This window comes from Geotrypetes seraphini, chromosome 5, assembly GCF_902459505.1.
Source record: "Geotrypetes seraphini chromosome 5, aGeoSer1.1, whole genome shotgun sequence".
In the NCBI taxonomy this organism is placed as follows: domain Eukaryota; kingdom Metazoa; phylum Chordata; class Amphibia; order Gymnophiona; family Dermophiidae; genus Geotrypetes; species Geotrypetes seraphini.
This window is the reverse complement of record NC_047088.1, coordinates 1,942,195-1,968,540: the sequence shown is the minus strand read 5'-3', so window position 1 is coordinate 1,968,540 and position 26,346 is coordinate 1,942,195. Positions and strand designations below refer to the sequence as shown.

The window sequence follows — 26,346 nt, the reverse complement described above, 5'->3', positions numbered from 1 at the left end:
AAGTACAATCAGTCTGTGCTCAGTCTCCAGCAGGTGGAGGTGGTAAGCCTGTGCAGTCTTCCCTGATTTAGTGTAGGGCTGTTGGAATTTGTTTAGTGACCTTCTGGTCCCTGTTGGTGGTGCTGGATTTAGCTTGGGAAACCCTTTCGGGGGTGCCAAACTCAACAGGTCAAGTCCCTCCCCCCATTTCCTCCACCTCCCTGAAATTTTTTCAGTAGCGGTGCCTCAGCTCTAAGCCTTACCTCCAATACTGACAAGGCTTAGAGCAGTGTTTCTCAACACATGGTACGTGTACCCTTGGGGGTACATGGCATGGCTGCCTCAGAATATTCCCTGCCTGCCCGTCAAAGCTGCGTCACCGCCGCTGGGGATCCCTCCTTGCTGCCTGCCCTAGCCACTGAAGCCGCTGCTGGGGATCCCTGCCCACCCTCTCCTCCCTATTGAAGCCAACCCACAGGACTTCCCTCTGATGTAAAGCTGATGTCGGAGGAAAGCCTTCCGGGTCAGCTGGTGGGGGGAGGTTCCCAGTTAAATCCTTGCCGCACTCGCTCTTTCTGCCTTCAGCAGCTTGTTGGAGGGATGTGCAGCTGGCAGCGGTTCACACGCTGCACGTAGCTGACCTGGAAACCTTCTTTCCGACGTCAGCTCTGACGTTGGAGGGAAGGCTTTTCAGTCAGCCACGCTCAGCGTGTAAATCGCTGCCTGTACGTTTCCCCCCCCCCCAACAAGCCGCTGAAGGCAGATGGAGCAAGTGTGGCTTGAACAAGTAAGGGTACACAATCTTTTTGGGACAAAGGGAGAAATGAGGGGGGAAGGAGTGCGTTGGGGCATTGGAGGGGCATGATTCTGGGATACCGGCTGGAAGGCAGGGAGGGGGCACAAACTCGACTCAGAAAGAAGGGAGGTGGCATGAACATGGGACACGGAAGGGGGCACTAACTTGGGACACAGAGAGGGAATAGAAAGGGAGAATTGTTGGGGGTGAGTGAGAGGGAAAGAGATGGTGCACATGGGGAAAGGAAGAAAGAGGAAAATTGGGCATAGAGAGAAGAGAGAACATAAGAATTGCCACTGCTGAGTCAGACCAGTGGTCCATCATGCCCAGCAGTCCGCTCATGCGGCAGCCCTCTAGTCTAAGATCAGCACCCTAACTGAGACTAGCCCTACCAGCGCATGTTCTTGTTCAACAGAAACTTGTCTAACTTTGTCTTGAATCCTTGGAGGGTGTTTTCCCCTATAACAGCCTCTGGAAGGGCGTTCCAGCTTTCTACCACTTTCTGGGTGAAAAAGAACTTCCTTACGTTTTTAACTTTAGAGAGTGCCCTCTTGTTCTCCCTACCTTGGAGAGGGTGAACAACCTGTCCTTATCTACTAAGTCTATCCCCTTCAGTACCTTGAATGTTTCGATCATGTCCCCGAGAGAGAAAAGGCCCAGTTTCTCTAATCTTTCGCTATACGGCAGCTCCTCCAGCCCCTTACCCATCTTAGTAAAATCAAGGGGGGTGGGTCAATAGAGTTGGCAGACTTGTTGGGCTATGGCCCTTTTCTGCCGTCATCTTCTATGTTTTTATGTTTCTCTGGACCCTTTCGAGTAGTACCGTGTCCTCCTTCAGGTATGGCGACCAGTGCTGGACGCAGTACTCCAGGTGAGGGCGTACCATGGCCCGGTACAGCGGCATGATAACCTTCTCTGATCTGTTAATGATCCCCTTCTTTATCATTCCTAGCATTCTGTTTGCCCTTTTTGCTGCCGCCGCACATTGTGTGGACGGCTTCATCGACTTGTCGATCAGAACTCCCAAGTCCCTTTCCTGGGAGGTCTCTCCATATACTGCCCCGGACATCCTGTATTCGTGCATGAGATTTTTGTTACAGACATGCATCACTTTACACTTATCCACATTGAACCTCATCTGCCATGTCGATGCCCATTCCTTGAGCTTGATTATGTCACGTTGCAGATCTTCGCAATCCCCCTGCATCTTTACTACTCTGAATAACTTCGTATCATCCGCAAATTTAATCACCTCGCTCGTCGTACCTATGTCCAGATCATTTATAAAGATGTTAAAGAGCACGCGTCCAAGCATCGAGCCCTGCGGCACCCCACTGGTGATGCTCTTCCAGTCCGAGTATTGTCCATTTACCCCCACTCTCTGTTTCCTATGCTCCAGCCAGTTTTTAATCCACGTGAGTATTTCACCCTCAATTCCATGGCTTGCAATTTTCCAAAGTAGTCGTTCATGCGGAACCTTGTCGAATGCCTTCTGAAAATCCAGATATACAATGTCGACTGGATCTCCCTTGTCTATCTGTCTGTTTACTCCCTCAAAGAAGTGCAGCAAGTTCATCAAACACGATCTGCCTTTGCTAAAACCGTGCTGACTGGTCCTCATCAGCCCGTTTCCGTCAAGGTGATCAATGATGCTATCCTTTATCAGTGACTCTACCATCTTTCCCGGTACAGACGTCAGACTCACCGGTCTGTAGTTCCCCGAATCAACCCTCGAACCTTTCTTGAAGATAGGTGTAACATTTGCTACCTTCCAGTCTTCCGGAATCTTTCCCGATTTGATCGATAGATTGGCTATTAGTTGAAGCAGTTCAGCTATGGTTCCTTTCAGTTCCTTGATAACCCTCGGATGGATGCCATCCGGTCCCGGGGATTTATCGCTCTTAAGCCTATCAATCTGCCTACATACCTCCTCTAGGCTGACCGTCAATCCTGTCAGCTTTCCGTCTTCGTTTCCAGCATATAGCCTGATGGGTTCCGGTATGCTGTGTACATCTTCTTCGGTAAATACAGATGCAAAAAATGTGTTCAGATTGTCAGCGATTGCTTTGTCCTCCTTTAGTGCTCCCTTTATTCCATGGTCATCCAATGATCCCACCACTTCCTTTGCAGGTCGTTTCCCCTAATATATCGAAAGAACGGCTTGAAGTTCTTTGCCTCCTTGGCTATTTTTTCCTCGTAGTCTCTTTTGGCCCCTTTTACCGCCTTATGGCACCTGCGTTGATGTTGTTTGTTCTTGTTCCATGGGGGAAAGAAGGATGATAGGGAGAAATGCTGGATATGGTGGTGGAGAGGGAACTGAGGGACAGATTGAAGGGGATGCAAGGGGGATAAATATAGGACACTAAGTCATTCTATTCAATTGTAACAGCTTCCTCTTTTGTAAACCACATAGAGCTTCACGGTCCTGTGGTAAATAAGTAGAATGTTATGTTATGTTTTTTCTGCACACAGTGTACTTTGGTTTCTTTAACAACTCTCCAGACCAGTATAGGTATTTTACAAGCGGGTATATATCTCATCATGACCAGCAGGTGGAGATTGAAACAAACTATGGAATAGTACATAAAAGGTACCTTGTCCTATTCCTATCAGTGTTCTTTCAGTCTCAGCAGGTGTAGGGAGCTGTACCCATCTCCCTTGGTAGGGCTATTGGAATTTGCTTTGGGATCTGGGTCCCCGTTTTTGTGCCGAATTGAGCTTGGGTGGGCCTTGCAGGTCTCGTGCTAGGTCTCTCCCCCCTTTCCTCCACCTCCCCAACATTTCTTTTTAGAGATGCCTCAGCAGTAAGCATTGCCCCCTAATTCAAGCAAGGCATACTATTTTGAGAGCCAGTGAAATCTGTTCTGTAAAAAAAAAAATAAAAAATTAAAAATCCTGAGGTAGTACCGGTCTGAAGGGTTGCTTTCCCTTTAAATATGCTGTAAATCACTATTTTTTAACTAACCGGTACTTTTCTTTTAGCTAGGAAGCGTATGGAGCAATTGAGCACTTCTCAGGGGAAGAGGTGCTCAATTTGGTCCAGATGCAATGCACTTGCGGCCATCCTGAAAACAGCTGTTTGAGCCAGTGTATGGTAGTGGAGCCCCGTCGGCAGCGGCTGCAGGTGTCCAGGGCTCCCCGCCGCTAGTGCCTTATGAGTTGGCAGGGAGCAGTGGGGAAGCCTGGTCTTCCCCCACCACCCACGAAGGGATTCCCTTTCAGCTGTTTCTTTAACAGCTGATGCTGGCTTGCCTGCTTTAGTGGCTGGGACAGTTCAGGCTTCCCATCCGCTACAGGCCCTGGAAGGTTTATTTTTGGCAGAAACTTCACCATTTTTTACAGACAGGCCCCTCCATTTTGTCTGCAACCTCAGGTGAACATCCCCTGGTATTGGAAACACAGGGGCAGGTTTCTGCTGGGTCCTCTGCTGTGGCAGAAAGTCACATGGGACCCTCGGGAGTTTTTTCCCCTGATTTATTTTTTGCTTTGTGCAGAGCCTATTTTCAGGCGGCTGGGGATCCTGCGTGCACCCAGGGATTTTTTGGGGGAGGTGTCCCTCCGCACTCCTTGTGGCTTTGCCTCCCTCTACGTCTTTGGTATCCCCTCTTCTTCCTCACTCATCCAAGCGCCCGAGGGTTTCTTGGGAGGTAGATTTATGTTTGGAGGAGCGTGTAAGCATGGATGAGGACCTGGACCCTTTTGAGGGGTTCCCGGATCCTCTCGAGGGGACGGCCACTGGTTGCAGGGCGTTGTGTTTCCCACTTTCTGGCGAAGAGGCGTCTGTGGTGCGCCTTTTTCAGAGGGATGAGATGCCAGACCTGAATCAGCAGGTCTCCTTGGTGTTGCGTTTCGAGGAGGTGCCACTGGAGACGGGGGACCCTCTTAAAGGGATCTGCGCTGCTTCCTGCTCTTTTCCTATGCATCAGGATATTCGGGATTTCGTCCTGGCGCAGTGGAATATGCTGGAGGCGCCGTTTTGGTTGGCTTGCGCCATGACTCGTTTGTATCCCATCCTGGAAGGGGATAGGGCTACCTTGAAGTTGTCAGTAGTGGATGCGGTGATCCCAGCGATTGCTGAGCAGCATACTGTGCCTGTTGAAGGTGGTTCTGCCATACGGGATGCTGAGGAGTTGTCTTGGGGGTACAAGCGGCTATTTGTGGGGGGCTTGTGTCGTTTTTCGGTGGGCCGAGCATATCCTGGATCGTGAGTCTGATGATTGGTCCTTGGTGGATCAGGAGGTGGCAAAGATTGAGATGGCAGCATCGTTCATCTCAGATGCCCTTTATGACTTGGTGTGGACGTCTGCCAAGTCTATGGAGTGGCCATGTGTCCTACCTTATGGCTTCATGCTTGGTCGGCGGATGCTGTGTCCTAACCTAAGCTCACAAAATTTCCCTTTCGGTGGTCCTTTATATTTGCTGAGGATTTGGATGAGTGCTTCAGACTGACGGACTCTAGTGTCCCACCTGCCTTAGGACTGTGCCCGCACGGCAGCTTGGGGTAGTACTGTCCAACAGCGTCTTCGGGAGTTTTGCCGCTACTGCCCTGGGCGTGGGGCTGCTACTTTTTCGGCTTTGGGATTTTCCCATAGTTGTTTTTTATCAGCTCATGCAGTCCTTTTGGGGGGCCTCTTGGAATGCTGGTAATCCATCCGCCTGTTCCCCCGTTGCCTGTCCTGCCCAGTAACTCCTTTGGTTCTGGTGGGTGCCTGGATATGTGAGTTTTTTTTCTCCAATGGGCCGCAATCATGTCCGATCATTGGTCCTGGAGGTGGTGTGTGCCGGATATGCTCTGGAGTTTGCCCGCTCTCTACCAGATCATTTTCTAGCTTCTCCGTGTCAGATGGCATGGAAGACCGCAGGTCTTTCGCCAGACTCTTCAACACTTGCTAGATCTCAAAGCGGTTGTTTCAGTACCCCCACAGGTACTCAATTTACTTTGTGGTGCCCAAGAAGGAGGGGACCTTTCTGCCCATCTTAGATTTAAAGGGGGTCAACAGGGCTCTCAAAATTCCCTCTTTTCGCATGGAGATGCTGCGGTCTGTTCTGGCGGTTCAGCCAGGGAAGTATCTGACTTCTCTCGATCTGACGGAGGCCTACTTGCATGTTCCAATTCGGGCCTTCCATCAGCGCTTCCTTTTGGTCTGGTCACAGTACCATGGACATTCACCAAGGTTATGGTGGTCGTTGCGGCAGCCTTGTGGACAGAGGGCATTCTAGTGCATCCCTACCTGAATGATTGGTTGATTCGTGCAAGATCGTTTTATGAGAGCACCTGGGTCACGGCTCGGGTGGTGGAATTCCTGCTGTTGCTGGGATGGGTGTTTAACCTTTCCAAAAGTCGGTTGGCCCCATCTCAGCGTCTGGAGTACCGTGGGGTTCTATGCGACACCTGCTTCCTCCCAGAGGCCCAGATAAGCAAATTGTAATCTCAGATTTGCCTGCTTAAGGCGTCCCAGTATCCTCGGGCGTAGGATTTCCTCCAAGTCTTGTTGTCGATGGCGGCTTCCATAGACATTGTGAGGTGGGCGCGGGGCCCACATGCATCCTCTTCAGTATGCTCTGCTTCAGAGGTGGTTGCCCCAGAGGCACAATTTGGATCTCCCTGTTCCCTTGCGAGGCTTGGCGTGCTGCAGTCTTCGTTGGTTTCTCCAGACCTCCTCTCTTGTTCAAAGGATAGTCTGGATCAACCACAGTGGACTGTGCTTCTCATGGATGCCAGTCTCCTCGGTTTGGGAGATCATTGTCTAGGTCACTCAGCTCAGGGCACCTGGTCCACGGAGGAGGCATCCTGGTCGATCAATGTTCTGGAGACCGGAGCCGCCATCTGGCGCTGTTTAGCCTTCCGCTCCTTCTTGATGGGCAAGTCAGTCAGGCTTCTGTCGGACAATGCCACGACGGTGGCCTATGTCAATTGTCAGGGGAACACCAAGAGCAGGAGGTGGCTGTTCTCATGGTCTGGGCAGAGTCTCAGCTTCAGGACATCTCTGCCTCCCACACAGCTGGAGTGGAAAATGTTCAAGCGGACTTCCTCAGTTGTTATGTGCTAGATCCCAGAGAGTGGGGTCTAAGTCACATGGTGTTTCAGTTGCTAGTGCAGTCTTGGGGTCAGCCTCTCATGGACCTGATGGCCATGAGTGTCAACGCCAAAACACCTCACTTCTTCAGTTGTTGCAGAGATGGTCAAGCTGAGGGCCTGGATGCTCTGGTTCAACCATTGCCAATGGAGGGTCTGTTTATATATGATCCGTTAGTGGGCAGAGTTCTTCTCTGCACTATTCATCACCTGTGCCTGGTGGCTCCAGATTGGCTCTGACATCCGTGGTATGCAGATCTGATGCGGCATTTGGTGTCGGTTCCTCTGTCTCTTTCGCCCGATCTTCTGACTCGGGGCTCCATTCCCATGTTCGATCAGGGTCCCTTTTGTCCTACGGCTTGGCTTTTGAAAGGGAACTCCTAGGTAAGAAGGGGTATTCTAATAAAGTGATCTCCACCCTCTTAGGGTCCTGGAGACTTTCCCCATCTCAGGCTTATGTGTGAGTTTGGCATTTTTTTGAGGAGTGGTATGGGGCGCGTGTAGTGGTCTATCTTTGCACTTCCCTGCCTAACATCTTGGAGTGCTTGCAGGATGGCCTGGACAGGGGCTTGGCTTAGTTTTCTCTCCGGGTTCAGTTGGTGGCTTTGTCAGCCTTTTGTGGGTTGTTACGAGGTCAGTGGCTGACTGCTGTACCTGATGTCATTCGCTTCTTGAGGAGGACAAATTATTCAAGCCTCCTGTGCAGCCATTGGTTCCCTCTTGGTATTTGAATCTGGTACTGTCCGGGCTGCTGCATCCCCCCTTTTTTGAGCCTTTGGGTGACTACTTGTTGAAGGACTTATTCTTAAGGCAGTCTTCTTGGTGGCTATTACTTCTGCTATTCGTTTTTCGGAGCTGCAGGCTCTCTTTTGTAGGTCTTCCTTCCTGGAGGTTTTCTAGGGGGCGGGTAGTGTTGAGGCCTGTTCCTTCCTTTCTGCCAAAGGTAGTTTCTCCTTTTCATGTCAATCAGGAAGTGGTCCTCCCGGTGTTGGGTAGTCGGTAGGGTTCTTCTGAGCAGAAACAGTTGCGCAAGCTAGATGTCTGTTGGGTTCTTCGCTCTTATGTGCAGAGGACCCAGGAGGTCAGGAAATCAGATCATCTTTGTCCTTTTTGCAGGTGCTTCTAAAGCTACCATTGCGCATTGGATCAAAGAGAATGTTGTGTCTGCATATCTTCTTCAGAAAAAGCCTGTTCCAGAATATCAAGGCTCATTCTACTCAGGATCAGGCGGCGTGTTGGGCGGAGTCTTTGCTAGTACCGCCTGTGGACATTTGTAAGGCTGCTGTTTGGTCTTACTTGCATTCCTTTGTCAGACAGTACCGTTTGGACGTTCAGGCGTATTGTGACTCGGTGAGCGTGTTCTGGTGTTGGCACTTCGGGGGTTCCACCCACGATGGGGACTGCTTTGGTACATTCCGCTTGTAAGATACTGGAAAGTTGCTAAAGAAAGATAAATTAGGTTCTTACCTGCTAATTTACTTTCTTTTAGCCTCTCCAGACCGATATAGGACCCCACCCTGTCAATTGTCATGTTGTTATTGTGGCTGCTGTGCATGCAGATTTTGATTTTTCTGCGAGTTCTAGAATTTTCTAGGGCTGGGGAGAATTGAAGAACAGCTTGGCTCGGCTGGCATAGCTGGCGAGCTGTGGGAACATTTTCTTGCTGGGATCTCTCCTTTGCATTTTCCAACAGCATTTGGGTATCTTAGTTGTTATTCCTGTTCAGAGTCTTGTTTATTTCTGTTTCCAGTTCTTCGTTCTGCTTGGCTGTTCGGCAGACTTATAGGAATAGGGGAAGGTATCTCTTATGTATTATTCCACAGTTTTGTTTGTCTCCACCTGCTGGTCATGATGAAATATATACCCGCTTGTAAGATACCTATACCGATCTGGAGAGGCTAAAAGAAAGTAAATTACACTTCTCCCTCCGAATCCGTGGTTTCATTATCTGCAGATTCGGTTATTCGCTATTCTTAAAAAACCCCCCAAAAAAACCTCTTTTAGGCTATTTTTTAGCCGTCTGAGCCTCCCCGGAACCTTACATGGTGGACTAGCAGTGAAGCGGGGCATGAGTGATTTTCCTATGCTCCTGCCCTGTGCAGAGCCATCGCCAAAATGACTGCCTTGAGTTCCTGTTGTAGTCTCGAGACTACAACGGGAACTCACAGCAGCTATTTTGGTGACGGCTCTGCACGGGGCAGGAGCATAGGAAGATTGCTTCTGCCCCGCTTCACCGCTAGACCACCAGGTAAGATTCCGGGGACGCAGTTGGGAGGCGGGGGTGGGTCAGAGCTGGCCGAAAAGTTATTTGTGGTTTTTCACATTTTGCAGTCCGGCTCTGCACCTAACCCCCTGTGGATACGGAGGGAGAAGTGTAGCAGGTAAGAACCTAATTTCTCATTTTTTAAATTTTGTGGTTACCATTATGTTTTAATAAAATTATATTTTGTGTGTATATAAAGAATGTATGGAAGAAATTGCATTACAATTGGTACTATTATTATGGGGGTGGGGTCTGGGGCGGAGCTTAGACAGGGGTACTTGGACAGTTGATATTTTTTAGATTTAGAGGGTACTTGGCTTGAAGAAGTTGAGAAACACTGGCTTAGAGAGCCAGTGGAGTCTGTTCAAGTAAAGTTTAAAAAATAAAAATAAAAAAATCCTGAGGCAGTGCCAGTCTGAAGGGAAGCCTTCAATTGACCTTAATTGCATTTAATTGCTAATCGGCACTTTTTCTTTTCAGCTAATAGCGGGTTGCGCAATGAGCACTTTTAAAGGGAAAAAAGTACTCATTGTGCTTCAGACATGAGGTTGATGCAGCCTGTGCTTGCAGTGTGCTGGCTGCCGCAAAAGGGAATCTTTGTCAGCTTCGAGTGCCAGCAAACAGGGTTTCTGTTGGAGTGCTTCATGCATTGGTTGCAAGCAGTGGGGAAGCCCGGACTTCCCCAGTCGCCAACAGGCAGGGAAATAAGGTTTTCCTTACCGCCGATAGTGCTGGGGATTCCCTTACTGCTACTGCCAGCTTGCCTGTTTTAACAGCTAGGGCGGTTCAAGCCTCTTTGCCACTGCAGACCTTGGGGGGGGGGGGATTTCTGTGAGTTTTGGCGGGAAGCTCCTCTATTTTGTCTACACACTATAGCCTCAAGTGACATTCCCCCTGTTTTGGAGGGACGAGCAGGTTTTTGCTGGATCTCCTGCTTTGGCAGCGAGTCCTGCTGTGCCGCTAGGGAGTTTTTCCCTATATTTTGTGTTAGCCTTGTTCAAGGCTTATCTTCAGGCGGCCGGGGGTCTCAGTTTTTATGGTTGTTTTTTTGGGGGGGTTTCGCCCTCTGCGTCCACCCCAGTTTGGCAACCCTCGGCACCGGTTCTGACCCAGTCCCATCCAGCTTCGTCCAAGTAACAGAGGGTCTTGTGGGACGATGATTTTTTGTTTTGGGGAGGTGTTTTCGCTTGATAAGGACTTGGACCCCTTAGTGGAACCCCAAGATCCTCTTTGGGGGATGGATGCCACTGGTGGTGTTTTACGGAGTCGCCAGCTGGTGATGATGTGTCGGTTGTGCATATTTTTCAGCGGGAAAAGCTCCAGGAGCTTATTCAGATTTTGTCGGATTTGCATTTCGAGGAAGACGCAAAGAAGCCCTCACATCTGCTGGACCCCCTGTTTCAGGGGGATCTGCTTGGCTTCCGCTGTTTTCCTATGCATCAGGATATTTAGGATATTGTGCTCATGCCATGGAAGGCACGAGAAACATTTTCGTTTAGCACGGTCTGTGGCCCGCCTTTATCTCGTCCTGGAGGGAGATAGGGATATCTTGAAATCACCTTTGGCGGATGCTGTGGTCTCTGCCATCGTGCATCCGTATACGGTGTCAGTTGAAGGTGGCTTGACTATGTGGGACTCTTAAGGATTGTAGGATAGAATCTCTTTTTAAGCAGAGTTTTTTTGTGTTTTTAAAAAAAATTTTTCATTTGTTACAAATTATATAACAAACTCAGAAAAATTCAGAAACATCATCATAAACATTTACAAAAAAGGAAAATAAAATCATTCAATGATATAGTCCACTGTTCTTCAAACGCTGGTCCATGGACTGGTGCCGGTTCGCAGGAAATTTCTGCCGGTCCGCACAGGACCGGGGGAGATCATGGGGAGCCTCCGACAGTGGCTTTCTCCCCTCCCAGCAGCTCTCCTTACTTACCAGCGCAGTGATTCTCTAAGGCAGCCTTGGGGCTTTTTCTGAGTCGCGGCTGCCTCTGATGATACAATTTCCTCTTTCCTCAGAGGCGGCGTGACCCATCAAAGGACCCAAGGTTGCCTTAGTGAATCGCTGCACTGGCAAGTAAGGAGAGCTGCTGGGAGGGGAGAAAGCCACTGTTGGAAGCTGAGAAGCTGCTGGGAAAGGGAAAAAAAAGGGACAGCTGCTACTGGACCTGGAGGGAAGGAGAGATGCTGCTGGGAGGGGAGGAGGGAAAGGAGTCTGGGAAGATGCTAGACAAGGGGGAAAAAAAAGGGATAGCTGCTACTGGACCTGGAGAGAGGGAGAAGGAGAGATGCTGCTGGGTGGGGAGGAAGGGAAGGGGTTACTGCTGGACAGGAGGAGGGAAGGGAGAAGAAAAAAGGAAGGAAACAGCTGGCAGGGAGATTAGAGGAGGGAAAGCGGAGAGACAGGCATGAGAAAGTAGAGAGATTTATGATGGGAAGGAGTCAGCAGAGAGGGACAACAATGCTAGATCTGGTGTAGGAGAGATAAAAATGAAGAGAGCAGTGAAGCTGGAATGAATCATGTAAAAAGGAGAGGGGGCACAGCATGGATGGAAAGGGGGAGAGGGGCATAGAAAGAAGACAGATACCATATGGAATGGGGAGAGGGCAGACAGTGAATGGAAGGGGCAGATGCTGGATTGAAGAGACAGAAAGGGCAGCCGCTGGAAGGAAGAGAGTAAAAAGACGATGAAAGTAGAAACCAGAGACGATAAAAGGTAGAAAAAAATAATTTGAAATATATATCCTGCTAGAACTGGTGTTAAACATAAATGGGGACTGCAAACCCCAGGCTGTGCTTCTTTAGCTTCCAGCTGGCTTAGGGCTCTCTCTGACCAGTTACCTTATCTGACCAGGGGGCAGTTACCTTAGTTGCACTCCCCTAACACTAATCCTGTTATGTGTGACTGTGGTATTCTGTTAGCATGATATTTCTGTATAGCATTCTGTAATAATTTGGCTTATTCAGTTTTCTTGATAGTAGAGGGGATATATGTGAAGGGGAGGGGCGACGGGTTTTGTTGATCCTTGCTCTGTATTATTTGTATTTATAAAATGACAATTGTACATGATATTGTTTCTTTTTATATTTTAATAAAATACATTCAATGTAAAATCATAACTGAGGTTTGTGTGGATGGGATCAGATGATTTGTGGGGACCGAGCTCGCAGAAACGGGGCCTTAAACAGGGTTTTGGAATTTCAGTCCTAGTAGTTTGCCTGTCCACAAAATAATTATTTTATTTCCGCCGGTCCATAGGTGTAAAAATACCGACAATACCTTTCTTAGCAACATAAATTTAGTATAAGGAAAAACAGCCAAGTAGGCAAAATGTGGCATCTACTTCTATACATTTCTTCAATTATCCTCCCAGTTGGAAATTAACCAAAATTATAAGTCCTAGGATATTGTTTGAGCCGGTTTATCTTTCAGAAAACCTTCTAACTGGACTGGATCTAAAAAGACATATTTATCACTTGCATATGAGAGAAGGCATTTACAGGAAAATTTTAAGAAGAAGGTGGAGCCCACTGCTAAGGCCTTAGGCCTAAGTGCCAGGAACTGCTTCCTCTTCATTTGAGTCTACTTAGAGACATCAGGAAATATAAGAATTAGTTGGCCACAAAACAGAGCCTGGTTTTTAGTGAAGTATAATTTCAGAATAGCTTGTTTCTCTAAGTCTGTTTTGAAAACTACCAAAAGTGTAGTAATTTTTGTAATTGTGTCTTTAGATGATTCTAGAAAATGAGATAGATCTAAACTATCTGGAGAAGCTAGTTTATCAATTTCCCCTTCTGCTCCTTCCTCCCTAGAAGCCCTCGGAACATAATAGAAGTTATCAGGTTGAAAATCAGAATATTGCAAAGTCTCCCTCATATACATTCTTACTAGCTCCAGAGAGGAAAGGAAATGTGTAATTGGGAAATTTAGGAAATGAAGATTCCTAACTCTCGTATAATTCTTCATTTTTTTCTATTTTTGCATGAAACAATACACTCTCTTTAACGTTAGATAGAGCTGTACTTTGTAAGTTAGCCACAGACTTATCTACTTTATCCAATTTACCTCCTAGCTATAGTATTTGATTATCATGCTCATTCATTGTACTTAAGCAGAGTTTTGATGTGGCTGCTCTGGCGGTCCAGGTGGCGATGTGAGGCGGTCCAGTGCTGGTCCTTGGTCTCTTGTTGGCATTGTCTATCTGACATTGGAGACCTTCACCATATAATCTTCGCATGTCCCCTTATCTCCAATTTTTGGTCACATGTCTGGCGTGTTATACAACGCATCTTACTGATCCGCTCCACTTTTACCATAGATATTCTCCTTTTTAGAGCATTAGCTTTAGATGATATCCTCTCCCCACATCAACAATCACTGTTGAATATTTTGATTGCTCTTACTATACAAGCGATTCTCCAAGTTTCAAGTTTCAAGTTTATTATATTATTTGATTAAACGCTTTTCAGGATACAAAGCGTTTTACAAAGAAATAAAATTGGATTTCTTAAATCACAAATATATCGTAAATAAAAATAATTACTTTAAAATTAAAAGACAAACCGGGGTAACAAACCACATGAAACAGTAGGAAAGGAGGAAAAAAGAAAAAAATACAATTAAAAAAAAAAAAAAGTATCAGATTAGGTTAGAACATAAGGAAGGTATGAGGAAAAGAATTTGAGAACAGGAAAATCTAAAGAGAGGGGGTAGATAATCTGAATTTAATAAAAGATGATGAAATTCGGAATCAACCGGAAAATAAACTTTTAGTTAAAGGCTTCTTTAAAAAGAAGACACTTTAAGCTATTTTTAAATTTTTTCAAATCCTGTTCAAGTCGTAAATATAGTGGGAGTGAGTTCCAAATAGTTGGGGCTGTAACCAAGAAGATCAGGTCACGGCGAGTACCAATGATTTTTAAAGAGGGGACATATAGGGTAGCTTGTGAAGATGATCTGAGAACTCTTGACGGACTGTAAGGAATCAGGAGCCTATCTATAAATGCAGGAGTATTATTTCTTATTGTCTTAAAGACTAAAAGAGCTATTTTATATGTTATCCTAGAACGCTAGGAAGTTCTTTTTCATTCAGAGGGTGGTGGATGCATGGAACGCGCTTCCAGAGGCTGTAGTAGACAAGAAAACATTAAATGGTTTCAAAGAAGGTTTGGATAGATTCCTAGAAGAAAAAGGGATTGGGGGGTATAGATAGGTATAGACCATTGCTCAGGCAATGGGCCTGATGGGCCGCCGCGGGTGCGGACCGCTGAGCAAGATGGACCTATGGTCTGCCTCAGCGGAGGCAACTTCTTATGTTCTTATGTTCTTATATGAAATTGGTAGCCAGTGAGTGTTTTGAAGCAGAGGTGTGACATGATCGAATTTTTTTGAACCTGAAATTACCTTTATTGCAGTGTTTTGTATGATTTGGAGGCGCCTTATATCCTTAAGATACGCCCCCTTTAATAAGGAATTGCAGTAATCTAATTTTGAAATCACTAGAGAGTGAATTAAAGTATTGAGCGAAAATGAATCGAGAAGGGGGACCAACGAACGAATCATTCTTAGTCTATAGAAACAATTGGAAATCCGCCGATTCTCTTAATCTCACCTTTTGGTGGAATACTGTACTCTTAATTCATTCGTATGAATCGAAAGCAGCTGAACGCTCTGGTAGGAAATCTACTATTTCCAAAATCTGGGACCCTATTCGATCCTTCTCTTTTTAACCGCTGACATCTCCTCCTCGCCTACTCATCTTGCTTTGCTCCTTACTACTATATATTATCATCTATATACTATGATTGGGTCATTCGCCCTGCTCCGAATCTTCTCCTCTTTTCTCCTTGCCTACTGGTACTAATTTTCTTTTTACTTTGTGTACAATTAACAATATGTTTCTCTCTTTTCTTCTTGATCTTTCATCTTCTCCCCAGGTTACATGCATGTCCATGTCATGATGGCTGGACACTTAGTTTTTCATATATTATTATTCATACCCAATTATATGTATTCTCAGTGCTCCTCGCCTTTGTTGGCATGGTACTGTTCATGATATCTTTTTCTTATATTGATTTGTTGAAAATACAATAAAACAATTTGAACTAAAAAAAACCAAAACAATCCCACCCCCAAATCTGATCTTGTAAACTGTTAACCACTAATCTCTAATTATGAATGTTCCATTCAATTTGTAGAATCTTTCTAATTCATTGTAAACCGCATAGAACTTCACGGTCCTGCGGTATATAAACTGTTGTTATTATTATTATTATTATTAATGTTTATAAGATAAATCATATAAATGATTATACTGAAGCAGGGTGTCTTCAGCGAGAGAGGAAAGCGAGGGGAGAGAATTCTCCAGCGCTTTACATAATAAGGCAATGGTTAATCACCCTCTGCCTGCACACCATCATAGGACACCTCATGTGTGCTCAAATTAATCAATGTGATAAATTAAACAGCGATAAACAATTGGTCAATCACACGAGTGCAAGATCAAACAGTTTTTTCCCTCTCAGAGAACCTATTGACTTTTACTGCTTTTCTGTGTGAGTAGATAATTAAGCAAATTTGATAGCCTACAGAAATGATTCTCAGCTTCCATCCCCAGCCCCCAAGACTCACCGGCCCCCATTCTGATTCTCAGTTTCCATCCCCAGCCCCCCTGCCTATTCTGAGCTTCCATCCCCAGCCCCCAAGACTCACCAGCCCCCTGCCGATTTCAGCTTCCATCCCCAGCCCCCCTGCCAATTTCAGCTTCCAACCCCAGCCCCCAAGACTCATCAGCCCCCCTGCCAATTTCAGCTTCCATCCTCAGGCCCCAAGACTCACAAGCCCCCATTCCGATTCTCAGTTTCCATCCCCAACTCCTAAGACTCCATTCCAGTTCATTTACTTACTGGACTGGATATTAAATCGCGGGGCAGAGAGGAGAAATGCAGGGAAAGCCAGCCAAAAATAGTATTTGCTGCTGCTGAGGTCTGCTGCACGAGGTCCGCTCGCTCGCCGATTGACTCTCCCACTACTTTCGTTTTTTCCGGTGTAACTTCTGGTTTTGCAAAACCGGAAGTTACATTAGATGGGTAGAGTCCGATGGCTGGCGGCGTGAAAATTGTCTTGCAGCTGAATCGGTGAGTCCGGTTTTTAGCAAAAACGAACCGATTCAAATCGTGAATCGGGCAGCACTACTTTTGAGTAGTACCGTGTCCTTCTTCATGTACGGCAACCAGTGCTGGGTGCAGTATTCCAGAAAGAAAATTAGCAGGTAAGAACCTAATTTCACCTTATTAGACAGAAATGATGCAGAAGAACAGTATGAAGAGAGAATGGGTTCAGTGCTTCTCTGATTGACTTTTAGAGGAAATATGGTTGGCTAGAAACTGCAGAGTTTTTATAGAATTCTGAGTTGCTGTTCTCAAGCTCCATCTGCTGGTAGGTATGTAAAACTCAAGCAACTTGACCAGTCTGGAGAGCTGCCCTAAAGGAAAGAAATTTAGTAGGTAAGTCCTAATTTTTCATTGTGAATTGGTCTAAAAGGTAGGAAGTAAGAGTAAATGGTGACTTTTTTCCACAGAAGAGAAATAAATGGAAAAAAGAATTAGTAAGGTAACTAAGGGCCTCTTCTATCAAACTGTGCTAGCAGACTGTAGCGCAGTGAGTCGCGCTGAATGGCCTGCGCTGCTCCTGATGATCATGGAATTCTGTGAGCGTCGGGAGTAGCTCAGGCCATTCAGCGTGGCTCACCGCTCTACAAACTGCTAGCGCAGTTGATAGAAGAGGCCCTAAATTTGAAGATGAGACAAAAACTCTTCAATCACTGACAGTAAAGAATTTCATGAGAACCTTCCAATTTTGATTACTTTGATGCCGGCAGATGAAATTTAATATGGACAAGTGGTGCTTAAAGGGAGAAATATTCCCAACTATAGATATGACACTTGCTGTATACCATGATAGGAACTGTGTCTCTGGGAAAGGCTCTGAGTCATTGTGGACATCATACTTCTGGGGATGGGGTGGGGTGGGGAGGTTAGCAGCTGGCAATAGCAAATATTAGGATATTTTGGAAAAGTATGGAATGTAAAACAAAGAATATTTATGTACCAACATGGGTTCCATTACATTCTGAGTAATATGTGTTCTTTTAGAAAAGGTACAAAGATGATTAACCAAACGACTAACAGGTTGGAATGACTCATCTATGAACAAAAAATGAGTGGATTAGAGCTTTTCAGCTTGGACAAGAGATCCCTGAAAGGGGGATATGATATAGGTCTATAAAATCTTTGAAGGGTAGATGAGATCCATGAAATTAATAAGTAAGAGATGAGTATGTGTGTTTTCACAATACATGGCGTGTGGAAAAAATAAACAAATGTGCTTAGCAGGAAAGTTGATTTTATTCCTGTTTGCACTGCCATTCATCCCATTATCCACATAGTTTTATATCTGTTGTGCTAGGATAGTTTTAAATTGCTTAGGTAAAGGAGGAAAGCTTTTCGTGGTAGTGGAAATTAGAATTTCAGTTGTCATTCTTTAGGTGACTAATTGAGTTCTCTGTCACTATATAAACTTTACAGAACTGTGCCATGCACTCTGATTTTGCTTTTTATTTTCTTTATCCAAAAACTAGCATGTTCATCTTTTCTTCAGGAAACTCGCACCCTGGCTGAGATCGCGAAGGCTGAACTTGATAACCTTCCTATACGTGGGAAGCAACTGCGTGTGCGCTTCGCCTGCCATAGCGCTGCTCTCACCATCCGCAACTTGCCTCAGTTTGTATCCAATGAGCTTCTCGAGGAAGCCTTCTCTATGTTTGGCCAAGTGGAGAGAGCTGTGGTTATTGTGGATGACAGGGGAAGGGCTACTGGGAAAGGCATAATTGAGTTTGCTGGGAAACCTGCTGCCAGAAAGGCGTTGGACAGATGTGCTGATGGCTCCTTATTATTAACTACGTGAGTGCCAAGCTTAGAGAGATTTTGTTTTCTTGTAGTGCATTTTGCGATTCTGGGATTTGGGGATGGGGGAAGAAGTTGATGGGATCAAGTATGGAGATAAAAGGTGCCCATAGTGAAGAGACTGTGGGGTTCAGAAATGTTTTGTATTGAAGAGGTGGTTGCTGTGGTCTATGTTGGGATAGTGTTTTATTGTAGGGCAATCCTAAGGGTTACTGGTGTCCCTTGGAGATGGAGAAGTGGGTTTTGGGCTATGACTTGTGGACCTTGTGATTCGAAAGGTGTTGTATTAGAGAATGGGAGGAAAACACTTCAGTAAATAATTTTGTTCAGAAAATGGTGGTAGTGAATTTGGCAGGGAAAGGGGCAGTGTGGTAATAGATATATTGGACAGCAAACTTCATCACAATAGAGTAGCTGCTTTAAAACATTGCTGAGCACTTGCAGTACGTTTTCCTTCTATCATTGATTCTCTTTTAGGTTTCCACGCCCTGTGACTGTAGAACCCATGGAGCAGTATGATAATGAAGAGGGGCTACCTGAAAAACTTATTCCCAAAAACCAAATGTACCACAAGTAAGTGTAAGCAGATTAAGGGGAGTTTGGTCTCATTGGTTTTAAGTTCATAATGGTGTTTATTGAACTGTTGTGAGTGAATCATTTATTGAATAGGGATGAGCAGTCTCCTCTGGTTATAGATAGTAATAACTTTGAAGACTTATTACAGGGGTCCTCTGAATTTCTGTGTAGCTAATAGTCAATTCTTCAGTGTCCTCCAGACTGTCACAGACAAATTATTTACTCTCCTCTGCCAGCAGGTGGAGACTGAGGTCACACTGAATTCTAGCAGTAGTACAAGTGGGCTGTGCAGTCCCCCTTAGAATCGGTCTGTTCTCAGTCTCCAGCAGATGGAGATGGTAAGCCTATGCAGTTCTGTTCTATTTTCTTGGCCTTGCCTTAGGGACTGTTGGAGAGGATAATCAGGGGCCTTTCTGGTCTTTTCTTGTCTGGACTAGGCTTGGGTCCTGCAGGGGGTCCCATTAAACATTAGGAATGTCACACTCGGATGGTCAAGTCCCATTCCCCCACCTGCCTGTGGGCACTAACTATTTGGAGAGCCAGTGAGGTCTGCTCGTTATAAAACTTGTAAAGTTAAAAAAAAAAAAAAAAACAACCTGAGGCAGAGCCATTGATTTTTATTAGTGCTGGTCTGAAGGGAAGCCTTTCATTTGTTAATTTTTCTCCCTTCTAGCTAACCGACGTCTGAATTGAGCCTGCTTCTTAGTTCAGGCTCTCAAGAGGAAATAATACCACCATTTTATCTTAAAAAATGTTTCTCCTGTTTGGGACCCTTCATCCACTCTTAGTGCAAAACAGTCTTCTCACTGCTTCTCTTCCCCATACTTGGAAAAAATCTATTATTATCCCAATTTTGAAAGATCATAAAATTACTTCAGACAAAATTTCTAATTATCGCCCTATCGCAAATATCCCTTTTTTGGCAAAACTTACTGAGAGACTTGTGTTTGATCAAATCTCAGATTTCGTCGAATCGACTAACGTTCTCCATCCCCACCAAACTGGTTTTCGAAAATCCCATAGTACGGAATATGCCATGATAGGTTTGACTAATAATATTCATTATTTCCTTGATCATCACAAATCCGTAATTTTAATCTCACTGGATCTAATTGCCGCTTTCGACACAATTGATCATGACCTATTAATCGATCGCTTAGATTCAATTGGGATTAAAGACCAAGTTCTAACATGGTTCATTTCATTTTTATCGAATCGCTCATCTACCGTCAGCTTCAATGATAGCAAGTCCAAAATTTACTTTTCAAAATATGGTAGTCCGCAAGGTTCAATACTGTCTCCCCTTCTTTTCAATATATTCCTTTCCCCACTTTTAAATATAGCACAATCACTAGGTTTCACAACATTTGCATACGCTGACGACATTCAACTCATCCATCCATTAGATCCTGAAAACAAAGAAGACATTACAGCTATCAACAATAAACTTGTAATAATAAAAAATTGGCTCAACACAAATAAATTGGCATTAAACCTCAAAAAAACGAAATCAATGCTTTTTTCTTGGAAAAGAGATACAGCATTAAGCTCTCCAATTTCCATCAATAACACCGAATTGGAATTGGTCACCACTATAAAAATTTTAGGCATCTTAATTGATGATAAACTTACCTATCATGACCATGTTAGCAATATTGTTAAATCATGCTTTTATAAATTGCGTTTAATTCGCTCACTTGCCAAATTCCTAGAGTCTAAATCTATTAATATTTTAATTCATTCTTTAATAATATCCAAAATAGATTATTGTAACTCTCTCCTTCTTAACATTACTCAAAAAGAAAAAAGAAGGCTGCAATTAATCCAAAATACTGCCGTGAAACGGATCTACAATGCGAAAAAATATGATCATGTTACCCCCCTGTTGATTAAATCCCATTGGCTTCCAGTAAGCCACCGCATTACTTTTAAATTACTGTTTTTAGTTTTTAAAGCCTTGAGTTTCAATGAACCACAATTTATTAACAGGTGGTTAATCCCATACAGCACTACACGATCTCTCCGCTCGACTTCTCACAATCTTCTTTCTGTTCCCTCAATGAAAGTCATAGGAATTAGATGGCACGACATGTTTTCAGTTATGGCCCCCCAATCGTGGAATCTATTACCCCAATATATTAAAGAATTAAAAGATTTAACCTTATTTAAAAAAACCTTAAAAACATTTCTTTTTAAAGATGCATACGATTCCTAGCATACTAATTATCGATTTTTACTTAAGTAGCTAAAATTACCCCCCCCCCCCTTTTTTTTTTTGGTCATTCCTTTTATGTTTTTCTTTCTCTCCTATCTAAACATTGTAACTTTCTCCCCACTTATCCACACAATTCTTGTAAGTTTTAACCCATAACAAAAGTTATTTTGTATGTTAACACCAATATTTTATCTATATATTTTATTATGTTGTACATCGCTTAGCAATTTAAATAGGTGATTCATTAAGAACAAATAAACTTGAACTTGAACTAGAATGAGCACTTCTCAGCCTAAGTAGTGCTCAGTGTGCTCCAGCTGAGGTTTCAATGTAGCTAACAGTTGATTTGCTAACGGGCACGCAAAGGGGAACCCTTGTCAGGATTAGCTTCATGTTCCAGCAGGAGAGACTCTCCAGCGGCCATGACGGGAGAGTTGGCTGTAGGCGTTGGGGAGGCCCGGGATTCTCCAATAGATGAAGATTCTGGGGCTTCCACAGCCATTGTGGCTGAACGGGTGGGGAGGCCTGGGGTTCTCTTACCACCGCAGACATTGAGGATTCCCTTGTTGGGGTTTTCTGGGGATTCCCTTTTTGTGGTTGATTCTTTTCAGGCCTCCTCAGTGCTTCTGACCTTGGGAGAGTTTTTCGACAGGCTTTCTTGCTTTGGTGAGAAACTCTGCCATTTTGGCTGAGTCTTCTGAGCTCCCGCCTAGATGGGAGAGGCAGGAACAGGTTGTGCAGGCCTCTTCTTCTGTGATTGAATGTGATTCTATCCTTCTGGTGGGTTTTTCCCCGGATTTCATGCTGGCGCTGTACACGCATGCAGCTGATGGTCCTTTGCACTTCCCTGTGGTTTCTGCTTCATGCGGAGAGGTCTTTTCCTTCAATACTAGCCCTCCATCCCCCGCCTCCGTCTTAAGTGGTAACGTCTCTCGTTGGAAGACATGGTGTTCGTCAGACTCTTCAGAGGGTTAGTGGAGCTCAAGGCAGTGGTTCCTGTGCCTCCTCAAAAGATTATTGGGAGGTACTAAGAACATAAGAACTGCTGCTGCTGGGTCACACCAGTGGTCCATCGTGCTCAGCAGTCCTAACTGAGACTAGCCCTTCCTGCATACGTTCCCGGTTCAGCAGGAACTTATCTAACTTCATCTTGAATCCCTGGAGGGTGTGTTCCCCTATGACAGACTCTGGAAGAGCGTTCCAGTTTTCTACCACTCTCTGGGTGAAGAAGAACTTCCTTATGTTCGTACGGAATCTATCCCCTTTTAACCTTAGAGAGTGCCCTCTCGTTCTTTCTACCTTGGAGAGGGTGAACAACCTGTCCTTATCTACTAAGTCTATTCCCTTCAGTACCTTGAATGTTTCGATCATGTCCCCTCTCAATCTCCTCTGTTCGAGGGAGAAGAGACCCAGTTTCTCTAATCTTTCGCTGTACGGCAACTTCTCCAGCCCCTTAACCATCTTAGTCGCTCTTCTCTGGACCCTTTCGAGTAGTACCCTGTCCTTCTTCATGTACGGTGACCATGTCCTGGTACAGGGGCATGATAACCTTCTCCGATCTGTTCGTGATCCCCTTCTTTATCATTCCTAGCATTCTGTTCGCCCTTTTTGCTGTGGCCGCACATTGCATGGACGGCTTCATTGAATTGTCGATCAGAACTCCCAAGTCTCTTTCCTGGGAGTTTTCTCCAAGTACCGCTCCGGACATCCTGTATTCGTGCATCACTTTTCTCCCATTTACTTTGTGGTGCCCAAGAAAAGAGGGGGCTTTTGACCTTTCTTGGATCTGGAGAGGGTGAACTGGATGCTCTGGGTCCCTTCTTTTCATATGGAGACCCTAATGTCTGTGATCTTAGCAGTTCAACCCGGGGAATTTGACTTCTCTCAACCTGACGGAGGCCTGTCTTCATATCCCGGTTCGGGACTCATCAGTGGTGCCTTCACTTTGTGATTTTGGGACAGCATTATCAGTTCTATGCACTTCTTTTGGTCTGACCACAGCTGTTCACTTACCTTCACCAAGATAAAGGTAGTGACAGCGGCTTTGTGCAAGGAGGGTATTTTGGTTCATCCTTATCTGGATGATTGGTTGATTTGAGCAAAGCCCTTCCAGGAGAGCTCCTGAGTCACAGCCTGTGTCGTGGAATTGCTGCAGTTATTGGAACGGATAGTCAACATCTCCAAGAGTTGGTTGGCTCCGTCTCAACACTTGGAGTATCTCAAAATTCTTTTCAACACCTGTCTATAGAGGGTGTTCTTTCCTGAGACCCTGGTGCAGAAGTTGCAGTTGCAGATTTGCTCCCTTGTGGGCTCTTGTTGCCCCTAGGCACAAGAATTTCTTCAGGTCTTGGGGTTGATGGCAGCCTTATTGGAGGTGGTTCAGTGGGCACTCACTAACATGCGCCCCCCTCCAATATGCTCACGATCTCGACATTCCAGTTCCCCTTCTTGGGCTAGTTTGTCGTAGTCTGCGCTGGTGGCTTCAGTCCCACACTCTGATTTAGGGTGTGAGTCTGGATCAGCCCCAGTGGACAGTTCTTCTCATGGATGCCAGTGTCTTGGTCATTCAGCTCAGGGCACCTGGTCATTAGAGGGAGGCCTCATGGTCAATCAATGTTGTGGAGAAAAGAGCCATTTGGTTGGCACTTGCAGCCTTCCAGTCCTTCCTGGAGAGTACAGCTGTTTAGATTCTCTCTGACAATGCCACAGTTGTGGCTTATGTCACTCAAAAGGGGGGAGCCAAGAGTCTGATAGTGCAGGAGACAGCACTTCTCATGGAATGGGTGGAGGCTCACCTCCTGTATATCTTGGCTTCCTACATAGTGGGAGTGGATAATGTCCAGGATAATTTCATCAGCTGTCATATGCTGGATTTTGGCAAGTGGTGCCTCGGGATGGAGGCCTTCGATCTGATTTTCGGTCTTGGGGTTGGCCGATGATGGACCTCCTGGCTACATGTTTCAATTCCAAGGCACGGAGGTTCTTCAGTCAGCGCAGAGATGTTTAGCTCTAAAATCGCTGCCGCAGTGATTTTGTTTGGTTGAGATTAATATAGATATACAGGCTATCTACCTGCCTCCTAATACTTCCATATAGTCCTCAGTTCTTAATTCTGTTTCAGGGGAGATCAGAGAGAGAAATCTCGCACAAAAAGTGTGGTTAAAAATAGTCAAAGCTTTGAGAAGCGTTTCTGAATCCTCTAAAATAATGGGACGTCGGAAAGACTTCCCAAATACAGGTGACTGGCCATTTGTTGACATCATTAATTAATTCATTATTAAACATACGTAGTTGGTACATCTTCCAATCACTATCCATTTACAAATTGAAGTCACATAGTTTCTTAATTTTACTTTGTTAGTAATTTCCTTAGCAACAGTGACTTAACTCATCACATGCTATTTCTCACCTCTTGTCAACAATAGAAGGACTGTGCAGACATGTTCTATTCTATTGCAAATATCTCATTTATAGAAACAATCATATGATTTTCTATAGTACAAGCTCATCAATATTTGCCCTATGTAAGTGGAAGAAAACTATGTTCTTATAAACAGATGTGTTTTTCTCTCTAAACTGTCTAAACAACTGGAAGAAAAATATGTTTACCAGAAACTCTCATTTGCTAAACAATACATTTCTGCAACCGCATGGTTATAGTCGCATGAATGTGACTTTTAGCTGCTCTTCATGGAACCATTGTTATGGCCCTAGCATCTTGTTCCAGATATTAAACCAAAATATTTTGTTCTTTGAAGGAAAAATATGTACTCTGCATGCTATCTTTGCTGTGTCACAGGTTACTGAAGGATTTCTATTATTCATCTATAATCTCAGTGTCTTAAAGTCTTAACTAAAAGTATATCTAATACATATTAGTTATGGGGAGACCCCCCTTAAGTTCTGCATAATACAGTTCTCATCAATTTCAGTTTAAACGCTTATTCCAGTGCAGTAGGTGTGTCATTCTGGACAAGCGGGTTATCTCCCCATGGCCCAGAGCCATATGCAGAAAGAATCCATTCTAGATTTTTTTTTCTGTGTTCCTCCTACTTCACTGGGAGCTGTACTGCAGTTTTTCCCTTATGCAGGTGAGCCAGAAGGAGTGTTTTTGTTCTGCTGTCCTCTTATTTTATTCAGTGCTTTTCAATGTTTTTGGCATCTACAGTGCTTAGAGCTTTTATCCTTGGCATAGCTCTGCCTACATAGAGAAGAAGCAGACTGCAGTCTGCAGCTGACAAGATGATCCTTGGTGTGGTACCTGTTAGACAGCCTGCTTTAGTGTTTTTGGAGTCTGGCACCGTCCCCGCCTACTTTCCTCACCTACTTTGCAGGGGTTTAGGCAAAGATTGTCAAGCTGTGGGAGGCGTGTCTCACAGGGTGATGGCTGCATTTTCCATCTCCTCCCCCTCCCCCCCCACATACACCTTCTGGTAGCGTATCTGTTGGTCTGCGGGGGTGAGGGAGAGGACAGATGCTGTGTCTGCTGAAAATCAAGAACGTGGAATTTTCAGCATGAGGCAGTAATTCTCCATTTCAGCTACTTTAAGAGAGCTGGGGCAGGCTACACAGCTCATTGCAGCACAATTCATAAGAACATAAGAATTTCCACTGCTGGGTCAGACCAGTGGTCCATCGTGCCCAGCAGTCTGTTCACGCGGTGGCCCTTAGGTCAAAGACCAGTGTCCTAATTAAGTCTAGCTTTACCTGCGTACGTTCTGATTCAGCAGGAACTTGTCTAACTTTGACTTGAATCCCTGGAGGGTGTTTTCCCCTATAACAGACTCTGGAAGAGCGTTACAGATTTCAACCACTCTCTGGGTGAAGAAGAGATTCCTTATGTTTGTACGGAATCTATCCCCTTTTAACCTTAGAGAGTGCCCTCATTCTTTCTACTTTAGAGAGGGTGAACAATCTGTCTTTATCTACTAAGTCTATTCCCTTCATTATCTTGAATGTTTCGATCATGTCCCCTCTGTCTCCTCTTTTCAAGGGAGAAGAAACATAGAAACATAGAAGGTGACGGCAGATAAGGGCCAAGGCCCATCAAGTCTGCCCACATCAATGACCCTCCCCTACCTCCCTTTGCGAAGAGATCCCACCTTTCGATCCCATTTAGCTTTAAAATCAGGCACACTGCTGGCCTCAATCACCTGCATCGGAAGACCATTCCATCGATCCACCACCCTCTCCGTGAAGAAGTATTTCCTGGTGTCGCCATGTAATGTCCCTCCCCTGATTTTCCATGGATGCCCTCGTGTTGACGTGGGTTCCTTGAAGAAGAAGATATCCTCCCCCACCTCTATACGGCGCGTGAGGTACTTGAATGTCTCGATCATGTCCCCCCTCTCCCTGCGTTCCTCAAGGGAGTAGAGCTGCAGTTTATTCAGCCGTTCCTCATACGGGAGATCCCTGAGCCCCATGACCATCCGTGTGGCCATTCGCTGGACTGACTCAAGTCTCAGCACATCTTTGC

General features: G+C 45.2%; 1 protein-coding gene across 2 annotated transcripts in view; it reads left to right on the top strand.

The window, feature by feature from the left end:
- Positions 1-26,346, top strand: part of NONO (non-POU domain containing octamer binding) — a 360,169-nt gene that overhangs the window by 45,567 nt on the left and 288,256 nt on the right. For both annotated transcript variants that reach the window (XM_033945165.1, XM_033945166.1), the window contains exons 4-5: positions 17,775-18,076; positions 18,557-18,652. In XM_033945165.1, the coding sequence (XP_033801056.1) occupies positions 17,775-18,076; positions 18,557-18,652 (398 nt within the window). The remainder of the gene's footprint in view (positions 1-17,774; positions 18,077-18,556; positions 18,653-26,346) is intronic.